This window comes from Triticum dicoccoides, chromosome 1A, assembly GCF_002162155.2.
Source record: "Triticum dicoccoides isolate Atlit2015 ecotype Zavitan chromosome 1A, WEW_v2.0, whole genome shotgun sequence".
NCBI lineage: Eukaryota > Viridiplantae > Streptophyta > Magnoliopsida > Poales > Poaceae > Triticum > Triticum dicoccoides.
Window position 1 is genome coordinate 382,847,587 of NC_041380.1, and position 10,822 is coordinate 382,858,408.

The window sequence follows — 10,822 nt, forward strand, 5'->3', positions numbered from 1 at the left end:
CCCTAAGTTCATTTTTTTTAAACAAAGTAGTTCATAAATATAAATTGTTTTGGATATTTTTTAAATGGACTACACGCGAACCGAAATGAGTGAAAAAACACAGTAAAACATATTCATATAGATTTTTAGGACATCTTATATTTTATTTTATTTTTTGCGGGTAGAACATCTTATATTTGTGAACAAAGGGACTATTCCCAAGCTATGGTCCAGTAATGCTAGCTTTCTAGGGCTTAACTGGGCGTGTTGTTCTTCTATTTACATGTAAATTATGGACAATAGATTAAGATCAAGTTGATGTGAAACATAACTAGTCTTTGCAATAATACGATATCAAGAGCTTATCGATATAACGAGGATGCACACAACCAACAATCACAAAAAACAAGAAAAACAAAATGGCATGACCTCAACATGTATGCCGAAGCAATCAACAAGACACAATAGCAAAACCCCAACATCAATCACCCTTGTTGGCGGAAGGTTCTCCAAAGCCACGCTTCCAGGAAGAGAAAGGCATCTGAACATCGGCGTCGCGACATCCTACCTTCAACATGGATTTTGCCAATGTAAAGCAAGTTTGATCCGTTTTCAAGGCAACGGCTTCAACATGAAAACAAAATAACTAATCGAAATTAGGTCTAGAGTTCACCAAACTCTAGAACCGATACTCAAGGAGCAACAACAAAACGAAGTCACCATATATTGCGGCCCCACTCGCCGAGATAATATTGTCGCAACTCCCCGATTGACAACGCAAAACGTTTGTACAGCCTTAAGCATCTTCCCAGTCGAAACGCCTCTGAAGAGCGTTCTTAAATTCTCTCTCTTATGGGTCTAGTTGGTTCTCATGATTCCCAAAGCATGTTTGGAATAGCGTGAGATGTTGAAACCTACAAGAATTGAAAGCACAAGAATTCATAATAGAAACCATTTGGTTGCATTGTAGAAAAATGCAGGAGTTTTGATACATCGTCAGGTGCATGGTATAATTATCATAGAAAAATTCATGAGGTTCACCTTAATAAATATTTTCTCTGAAATTGCATGCAAAATGATCACAGGAGTATTTCCTACGGTTTACAATCCTACAAAACCAAACAAGCATTCCTTAAAGAATTCCATGGAATCTCATCAAACCAAACTGTTCCATACAACCCTAAACCCCGATACATCTTGCCTCACCATATAAAGTCATCAACTTAAGATTTGAACATGCCAAAGCGGTACTCCCTCCTTTCCATGATGTAAGACATTTTTTGGCACCACATCAATGCCAAAAAACGTCTTACATTATAGGGCAGATGGGGTGTTATTCAAAATGAATTTTGTCTAGATAGTACTCTGGAGGCAATTCCTGTAGCTCGTACGCTCCAAAAGAAATTCTGCAAACACATTATTGTAACAAGATGGCTAAAGTGAAGCACACCACATGACTGACCAGCAGTTTGATTGATTGCTAGTAGCGCCGGCAAAACAAAGAAACAGTGTTTAAATGGTCTGTGCATAAACTACACAACTGCTGGTGAGGATTGGAGTGGGGCAGCACCTCTTTTCTTTCCGGGGAATAAAAAGCCGGCGGCCTGAGACAGCTGATAGGTAACAAACCATCACCGTCGGCATCGTTATCCGATAACCATGACGGTATCCCTCACGCGTGTGGTCGGGTTGGGTTGGGTTGGGTTGCAAGCACATGTTTACTCCGTTTGTATATTTTGGATTAATTTCCAGGTCGAAAATCGCCTTCTTGGTTAATGCACCCTGCACAATCCCCTCTTTTTTAAGACCACTCTGTCCAATACTCTACTAGTACCTCATATACTAGTGCAACTCAAATAATACTACTAGTGCAGTGGAGAGAGAAGCGAGCTACCAGATCAGAGCGCCTCCAGCTTGCTTGCGGGCGTCGCCTACCTCCACTCCGCTTTTTCTCCGAGGGAGAAAATGCTGGCGCACTCGCCGAAAGTGGCATGTGGTGGGCGGCCTGCTACCGTGCCGTAGCCCCGCCCCCCGCCCCCCGCCCGGTGCGCTCCCTCCCATCCACACCGTCCCGTTCCACTCCATTCTTTTCCTTTCCACCAAGGAAGCAACCAGAGCGACGGAGCCGACGCTGACCACCCTCACCAGGGGTAGCTTGGGTTGGGCGAGCTGATTCCCGCTCCACGGAAAAAGAAAAGAAAAGAAAACAAGAGCAAAGCAGCCTCCGCCGATTCCTTTCTTCCCCGCCCGCCCAAAGCCAGAGGATGGGCGACAGCGCAGGGCCGACCCAGACCCGGGCGACGCTGTGAGGATCGATTCTCCAGGTGGCTGTTTTTCTTTCTTTTCTTTCTATGCGGGAGGAGACTGGAGAGAAGAGGCCGGAGAGAGAAGGGGAAAGCGGCCGGCTGCTGAGGCTTCCACCCGGTCGTGATCTGTGATTCATTCGTCAGGTAGGTTCCCCGTGATCTCTCTTGGACGGATGGGTGGGTGGGTGTGTTCGTTGGTTGGGATCTGCGGCGTTTTCTGTTGGTGGGGATTCGTTTTGGTTGTTCGGGTTCATTTCCCCTCTTGTTTTAAGTTTTAACCAATTCACAGTCTGGTGAGTTCTCATGCTTGCAACTAAGATAGGAGCTTGTCAGATAGTATACTCTTGTTGAGCAGCTGCTAATTAGCTGGATTTGTTCATCAAAGTGGCTTTTTTATCAGGAACTTCCATTTGCTTCGTTAAGATTTACTCACTGTACTAGTTTGATTGATTATTGGGTTCATCAGATATCTGCCAATCTCCCTTGTTTTGCGGCCGAACAGTCCCAGTTCTACTCATCTTGTCTTCAGAGTTCAGAGAGATATCATTCCTTCCCCATTGAAAATCCGGCTGCTAACTTGTGTTGATCTACCTACGTGCAGTGACCCAAGAGATTATTAACTGTACGAAACAGTACAAGACACAAGAAACAACAGATTGTTCCAAAATGGGGAAGCGAAGCAACAGGCGGTCCGCGGCGCAAGACGATACCAATGTCGGCTGCGTCTGGGGCCTAATGCGCATGGTCTATTTTCGCCGCGACCCCAGATTCTTGATGGACGCGAAGCAGGCCGGCGGGAGACATAAGCTCCGGGAGATCACAGGTAAAAATAAAATCATCTCTTTTACTCATCACAGGCTCACTGCTGCTACCAAATTCAGATGGTTCAAGTTGCTTTTGAATTTCAGGTGCTGTCGCTTATCCAGTAAAGTTACTAGTTTTATACGAAAACCACACAACGATTTTGCGCAGTGTTATAAGAAAATCATAAGAGATGCTGATACTGTCAGTTCGTTGATCATCTTGCTCGGTTGCTTTCACTGGCTTGTTTCACATAATTATGCTTACAGTTTAGAAGTGCAACCTCTGTGGCTGGATGAGTTTGTTTTGTCATTCCTTGCCCTACTTTTAGGTTGAGTTAAAGAAGATCGGTCACTGCATCTGATGCCCAATCTAGAACTAGTAAATGATGAATGTTTAAGATAGTTCGGCAATTGAATGTGCAGCGTGGATTTTCTCTTGACTTGTTATGCTATTGCACAATATTCTGATGATGGACACTATATTTCTTTTTCAGACGGAAGGGACTTGGGGAAAAGGCCTAGGGATTTTGAGGAAATAGAAAAAGATGATGTAAGTTAACGAAACCAAGAAAATTAAGGTCTCAGGAGTAAATCCGCTTTCATATTTCATTGACTACCGTGTGTGAATGAAACCATTATTTTTCAAATCTGCAAGTATCATGGATCCATACAGAAACATTGGTTTTCCTAAAACGGTTCTATTTTACTTTCTCTGTTTTTCAGAACATAGAAAACGGCCCTTTGCAGCAACCAACCGTCAAAAAACTTATGGAGGATGAATTGGGGCGTGTGAATCTTTTGAGGACAGTTCCAAACAACGAGGTTCAGAGAAGATTAGCTGATCTGGGAAATGACCTATCTCTTGATAGAAATTCAGAGCATACAAATAACACAACAGGAACTTTAAATGACAGCACGGATATCTCCGTGTCTCGTTTATCTGGATCAGTGGATTCTGAGGGTTCCAAGAGCTTGAACCACAGTGAATATGACCTCGAATCTGTCTTGGCAAGCTTCTTAGGTGAGATTTATAGGTGCCACAATGAATGTCCACATGATGATTGCAAGAGTAGCAGTGAATTGTGTCCTTCACTGAAGTCCCTAATCCATAAGAAGCTTAATGACTTAAGCAATCTTCAATCCAATATTGATTGTGAACAACCTCAAGAGAGCAAGGGAGAAAAGCTACTGGGTGGTAATGGCATTTCTAGCAGCAGGACAGTTCAGTCCAAGGAATTCAAGGATGCACTGGAGATACTGGGTTCAAACAAGGAACTTTTCCTGAAGGTGCTTCAGAAGCCTAATTCACATATGTTGGACAATATCAGAAACCACCAAAACATTAGATTGACAACCAAGTTAGAGCCCAATAAAAATCTTGGAGAAACTAATTTTGTTGAAGAGACAAGGGGCTCAAATCATGACTTGTCTGCACCGGCACAGGCTAAGGAGAGCAAACATATGTTCTTCTGGAGGAAAGACAAGTCAAAAATAAAGCAGACGCTGCCAGAAGGAATCAACGGATCTCAGCCTGTTAGCAAAATAGTTATTCTGAGGCCAAATCCACGAAAAGGAATTGATCAGACGGTGACAAGCAGTGCAAGATATTTACATCAGGAACCTAGTACCTCTCAAACTCCAGAGTACAGTGGGAGGGAAAGTTCGAAATTTTCAATCAAAGAAGTTAGGAGGAGATTCAGAATTGTGACCGGTGAGACAAGAAGAGAAAGAAATGCAGCACCTGCAGATGACCTTCAAAGAGTCTCACGTTGGCATTCCATGATTGCAACTAAGAAGGGTTCAGGGCATCACACGCAAGGGAGCTTGGCAGACAAATCTGCATCAAGTTTTAAGAACGACATCGCCAGACCTTCAACCAGCAGCAAGCAAAAGCAACAAAATGGCAGCGAGACTGAAATTAGTGGGCGTATAGTAGCTCCACAAGATGGTTCTATCTTCTACAAGGAGGCTAAGAAGCATTTAACGGATATGCTAAAGGATAATAATGTGTCTGGCAACCATCCAACAGCCCAGTCCTCAAAATCCTTGGAAGGAATGCTTTTGCTCCCTCACTGCGATGTGTCTTCTCCTAGGAGTAGCCCTAGTGGAAAACGCCGCACTGATCTCTCACCTGAAGAGACAGACTCTTGCCTTGTACCCATGGTTGACAGTGAAGAATCCACACAAGAGAGGAGTCAATCATGGGACGACTCTCGGAGCAGCACTGCACATTGTACTAGTGTAGCAGTTGATGATCAGGTGGTTGCTCAGGACAAATGTAGCATGAAAGAAGAACCACAAGAAGGTAACCATCTATAGTTGCATGAATCATCAGGGTGAACTGAGTGCTACATTTTTTTATCTTCAAACAGAAATAACTCTAGAATCTTGTGCAGGACAACGAGATGTTACTGATGTAGCAGACGCCATATCTATTGAAGGAATTGGCAAAATAGACTGTTCTGAAATCGTCTGCATCCCAGAAGAACTATGCAGAGATAGCCCGCGGCCAGTAAGCTCCCAGCACTGTTCATGTTTTCGTTGCGATATCATATGTTAACACAGCATGTTTCATTTATAGGATATGTTAGAGGAAGCAGAGCAAGGAAAAGAACCTGTTCAAATCTTGTTGAGCTATCCTGAAAGCATTGTTGAATTGGAGCAGCAAGAACCAGGAACACCTGAACCAAGAGCATCAACCAAATTTATCTCAGATTGTTCCCCCGAGTTAAGCCATGACAAACAAGAACAGCCCAGTCCTATATCTGTTCTTGATTCATTCTATGAAGATGTTGCAGATCCTGAATGCGAAAACATTAAACAATGTGAGTGAGCCCAATTTACATAAATAGATGCAACCTATTTTTTTTACATTTTCCCAGTAAAAAAATAATCTGTTCAAATAGATCTGCATGACTTAACCCGTTTGTGACATACAGGTGATCTGCATGAAGAATTGCGCGGAGCCCTGTACTTCCCAGATAACGAATCAGATCTAAAGGTCTTTTGGGAGGACAAGAGCGTCCGGTTAGATTATATAAAGTTGGTTTTGGAGCTCTCAGAATTATGTGCTGAACAGAATTTAGAGGTATGGTATCTGGAGGATGAATTAATCAGCCCTTGCCTGTTGGAAGAACTACCGAATCAAGGTGATCAAATGGACGATCTGAAAATTCTGTTTGACTGTATCTGCGAAGCTCTAACAGAGATCCAGGAGAGATATTTTAGACTCTCTTCTTGGTTGTCGTTTCTCAAACACGACATACGGGCACCTCCAATGGGAGAAGACCTTGTCGCAGAAGTTGACAAATATGTTGACGATTACCTCCGACATAGTTTTCAAAGTACATTAGATCATACAATAAAAAAGGATTTCGAAGTTCGGACATGGATGGACATTCGGTCGAAGACTGAAGGTATCGTTGTGGAGATATGGGAGTTTGTGTTAGAGGAACTTATCGATGAGGCTGTTTTTGATTTGTGGATTTGAAGCTCTGATCAGGTCCCCTGTCGGTGGTGCTTTGTGAGGGGTATGTACACTAGGTATAACTGTAGAGGTTTTCATGCTGACAATAACACCATTTTACGTGGCAGAATAACACGGGCTGTTTTGTTTGGCCCGTTCGAGTAAAGTAATGAGAGTGTGAACTTCGACGGCGTTTTGCTCGTCGAAGTGTGTATAACTGCAGCGGAAGAAACTTCTCTGATGCATGACAGCGGAAGTTTCGACCTGCAAACCTCCCAGCCGTGCAGCTTGTCTAGACTAGATGAAGTTTGGGTAACTGTCACAGCCATGCCTCTTGGACAGCTAAAATGCACAGCAGTCTGAAAGGCTTTGCGGATTTTCCTCTTGTACATTGTGATCAGAGGTGATCACACATGTATATTGTTTTTTTCCTTTTCTTTGTGTTTGTGTGTACATGTGTAATAGTTTTTCGAGAATCACACATGTGTAACAGTTACCATAATATATGACAGATCAAATGCTACTACATGGTCTTCATTTTCCGAAATATCAGTGTATTCTAAGTTAAGTTAGACAACTCCTTGTTTCCTTGGATAAACATGCGCTCTACCTGTATTTGCTGTTAATAAAAGTAGATGTCAACTACTTCCTCTGTCTCAAAATATAAGACGTCGTGTGTGTATGAAGTGCAGTGCATTTGATCACCAACTTTCAAATGTTATTGTCGCAGTAAATTCAACTTTCTCTAAGGTTTATAGACGGTCATGAATGAATGTGATTATTTATTTCTTGTTAAGTTGGATGTCCCAGTCCTAACTCTGATATATAACAAGTTTTTTGACATTCCTAGCTACCAGGCATCGCACTTGGTCCTTAACTTTACCAAGATCGATGAGCAAGAAAGGGGTAAAACACACACACTGTTTTGTTGGTCAGGCACAACCTGAAAATCAGATGAAAAAGCCAAAAAATATCTTACAGGACACACACTGTTGGTCAGACAAACTCTGCATATTCTCTTTGCAAGATATATAAACCTTGCAAATCCTTGACTACGTCAGTAGTAGAAATCTCACGGTACAAAAGTTACCGTGAGATCATCATCCTAACCTACGCCGTTTCCCATCACAGAGAGCTGGGAACAAGGCTCGAAAGTAAGTACATTTTGCTCTTATGTAAGAGCGTTCGTTCGTTCGTTCTCTCGACGAATCCGTCCGTCAGGTTTGGTCCGTCGCTCACTGTTCATTTCCTGGCAGCCTTGTCGGCAAAAAGAACCTCGTCCGTCCACGACACGATGTTGAACGCCAGGCTCTCCAGCACCCTCGAGTAGCTCTCCAGGATCGCCTGCCCAACATCCTACACAAGAAATAACATCCATCTCACCCCATCAGAAAACAGCATTCCATCTTCATCAAGATTCAAGTGTGTGATGAACTGATGATCATTCAAGTTCAGATAAATGTATCTTGGTGTCAAATTCAGATGATGCAGATATGGGATGCTGTTGTTGATTCGATTGGCTACCTTGTTGAACTGGATCTTGCTGGTGTCGAGGGTGGTCTGGGAGAGGCCGGGGAAGCGGTGCTTGATGCAGAGGAGGAGGCTCTCGGCCCTGCCGGCCAGCGCCACGTTCTTGCCGCCCTCGCCGCCGTCGTCGGCGGCCGCGGCGAGCTCCTTGACCCGGCTCCACTGCGCCGACCTCCCGACGCCGTGGCTCGCCGTCGCCTTGCGCCGCCACACGTACATGGCCGCCTCCACCCGGTCGGCCAGCGCCAGCGCCTCGTGCTCCGACGACACGTCCACGCAGTCCAGGAGGTAGTCCGGCGAGAACTTGTCGGAGCTGTGCATGGCGCGGTACACCGCGTCCCCCACGCTCGCCTTGCCGCTCTTCGGGAGCAGCGCCATGAACGACTCCGGCACCTCCATGTCGCTCAGCACGCCGCTGTTGATGGCCACGGCCGCCTTGTGGATCTGGTTCGCGCAGTCGCGCCTCTGCCGGAGCTCCTTGCGCGCCTTCACGGACAGCCCGCCCTCCGGGACGCACGGCACCGGCACCCACCACTTGTCCTCGTTCCGGTGGGCCGTCGTCGTAGACCGCCGGAACGACGACGACGGCGAGGACGACGAGGTCACCGACCCGAACGACCTCGTCCCGGCGTCCGCGTACCAGAACTCCGCCTTCTGGAAGCTGTCCATGATCTCCTGCGCATGTCAACGACACATTTCGTTGGCACTGGTCAGAATTCAGAACAAAGAAAGATCATCACCTCGTCGTCGGAAGAAAGATCATCTACTACTTACGATGAGAATGGCGTCGAGCTTCTCGAGGGCGGGGAGGTTGATGTAGATGTCGGATCTTGGCCTGGTGGCCATGACCTCGACGCGGGTGCCGTCGGAGAGCGGCTGCGTGGAGGGGTAGAACTCGACGATGTAGTCGCAGACGGCGAGGAGGCAGTCCATCTCCCTCCTCCACATGGCCTTCTTCCCCGCCGGCAGCGGCTCCAGCTTGTGGCAGTTCCCGAAGACCGTGGCGTAGAGGTTGGTGATGGCGTTGGAGATGGCGACGGCGGTGCAGACGCCCTTGCCGCCGCCGGACATGTCCTCGCCCAGCAGCAGCTTGGAGAACCGCTCCTTGACCAGGTCCAGCTCGTCCTCGGCGGAGCGGCGGTCGAGCACGTCGGCGCGGGGCTTCATGCTGAGCCGGCTGAGCGCGGCGGCGGGGGAGCCGCGGCCGCCGATGAGCTTGGACACGGCGGCCGTCCCGAAGGGCCCGCTGTGGTCAACGCTGCGGTCCGAGAAGGTGGACACGTCCGAGGCGGTGCGGCTGAAGTCCACCGTGTCGTGCAGGCTCGGCGCCGTGGACGACGACGAGCAGCACTGCGCCTCCGCCTCGGAGCTCTCGTCGGACACCGAGGTCGACGGGCTGTTGCTGCTATCCGCCATGGCAGCGGTTGGTTCTTGGCTTCCTTCCTTCCTTCCTTCGTGTACTACACCTGCTTTATAAGGAAAGGGTCCCGGTGAATTCTCGCGAATGGCGCGACAAATCCATCGAAATGGGAGCACAGGACAAGATTTGAACTCCTGTGCGTTAACACAAAATTTAAGCGCATTTCCCGAAATTTGAGCGATTCATTCTTGTTTTTTACATCTTGATTTGCTGCTTTTTAGACGATGGCTACTTCTGATGAGCATGCCATGCAGATCGCAAGAAAGTAGGCATGAAATGCTTTTGCTTTTGAATCTTCTTTAGATGCATGGGAAGAAAACAAGCACGGCTTTTCGTAATTCCACCACACATTCTTCTTGGCTGCTGGATGCAAATCAAAGGAATCAAATGGGAAGGGAAAGCAAATTAGTACCTTTTGTGCCGCTGATTTGATCCCTAAGCCAATGATCTGCTTGTCCTTGCCATATGCATTGGAGGAAGAAAAGCTCTTGTGTTCTCTCTAAGTGTTCCCTCTATCAGCTTTCTCTCTGCTCTGGCAGGTCTCCCTTTTCTCTCTCTCGACAATGGCAGATCACAGAGGGGAGAAGCGGCAATGTGGGCAATGGATGGTATGTTTTCCTTGGTCATGGAAAGTGGTCATGCCATAGGGAGGGATTAGGGATTTGTTTCCCTTATTTTATTGGTCGTGGGAAGGAAGTGTCTGTCTAAAGAAATCGGGGCAGGATTATGTTTGCGTGTATGAAATTAAGGGATAGTCAACCATGGTATTGGTGGGCTGGATCATTGCTAATCTTTGTGATGTAGTATAATATTCTGTATATTGGACATATAAAAGAAGAGGGGAAAATGACACAGGAATTTCCACTCCAAGCTGGCTTAGCATGCTTTCTAGTTACACATTTTAAGCATTATGCCATACAATGCATGTTTAAATGACACGGAAATATCACAGACAATCCATTGATTGAGAAAAGTGAACGAAAATACCTTGCAAACCTACAAAACTACAAATGGGCATTTTAGACACCGAGGCTCTATTTGGCATTGCAGTGGAAATCAATTTTCCACGTCGAGTTAATTGCACTTTGTATCCCTAAGTTTTACATTTGTGACATCAATGTCTCATTTAGCAGATTTTTCGCATTTCACTCCATTAAAGCAAATTTATGCCACATTTTACCCCATTTTAAGCAAACCTGTGCTAAAAATGTGAAAAATCTACTAAATAAGGTAACTGTTGTCACAAACGTGGAACTTAGGGGTAAAAGGTGAAGTCTTCCCTTCCACTCGCTTCACTTCATCGTCGTCCTCCTCCACCTCG

At 46.0% G+C, this 10,822-nt stretch overlaps 2 protein-coding genes across 2 annotated transcripts; one reads left to right on the top strand and one right to left on the bottom strand.

The window, feature by feature from the left end:
- The first annotated feature begins 1,992 nt into the window (after window positions 1-1,992).
- LOC119274923 lies at window positions 1,993-7,101 on the top strand. The gene is made up of 7 exons (XM_037555687.1): window positions 1,993-2,429; window positions 2,887-3,108; window positions 3,583-3,638; window positions 3,812-5,393; window positions 5,485-5,600; window positions 5,670-5,913; window positions 6,028-7,101. The coding sequence occupies exons 2-7, from the start codon at window positions 2,952-2,954 to the stop codon at window positions 6,576-6,578; spliced, it is 2,706 nt and encodes a 901-aa protein (XP_037411584.1). The 5' UTR covers window positions 1,993-2,429; window positions 2,887-2,951; the 3' UTR covers window positions 6,579-7,101.
- A 304-nt stretch (window positions 7,102-7,405) lies between these two features.
- Window positions 7,406-10,214, bottom strand: LOC119274933 (rop guanine nucleotide exchange factor 3-like). The gene is made up of 4 exons (XM_037555697.1): window positions 9,914-10,214; window positions 8,856-9,550; window positions 8,079-8,756; window positions 7,406-7,910 (listed from the first exon to the last, which is right to left on the bottom strand). Exons 2-4 carry the CDS (start codon window positions 9,495-9,497, stop codon window positions 7,797-7,799), a joined length of 1,434 nt encoding a protein of 477 aa, XP_037411594.1. The 5' UTR covers window positions 9,498-9,550; window positions 9,914-10,214; the 3' UTR covers window positions 7,406-7,796.
- Between the last annotated feature and the right edge of the window lie 608 nt (window positions 10,215-10,822).

What these genes read in the sequence shown, in the direction of transcription:
- LOC119274923 (XM_037555687.1), top strand. Translation starts at nt 2,952, where the DNA reads ATGGGGAAGCGAAGCAACAGGCGGTCCGCGGCGCAAGACGATACCAAT. An exon ending in TAAGCTCCGGGAGATCACAG is followed by an intron (nt 3,109 to 3,582) that starts GTAAAAATAAAA and finishes TTTCTTTTTCAG; the next exon opens with ACGGAAGGGACTTGGGGAAA. An exon ending in GAAAGAAGAACCACAAGAAG is followed by an intron (nt 5,394 to 5,484) that starts GTAACCATCTAT and finishes AATCTTGTGCAG; the next exon opens with GACAACGAGATGTTACTGAT.
- LOC119274933 (XM_037555697.1), bottom strand. Translation starts at nt 9,497, where the DNA reads ATGGCGGATAGCAGCAACAGCCCGTCGACCTCGGTGTCCGACGAGAGC. An exon ending in AGCTCGACGCCATTCTCATC is followed by an intron (nt 8,757 to 8,855) that starts GTAAGTAGTAGA and finishes TGACATGCGCAG; the next exon opens with GAGATCATGGACAGCTTCCA. An exon ending in GCAAGATCCAGTTCAACAAG is followed by an intron (nt 7,911 to 8,078) that starts GTAGCCAATCGA and finishes TTTCTTGTGTAG; the next exon opens with GATGTTGGGCAGGCGATCCT.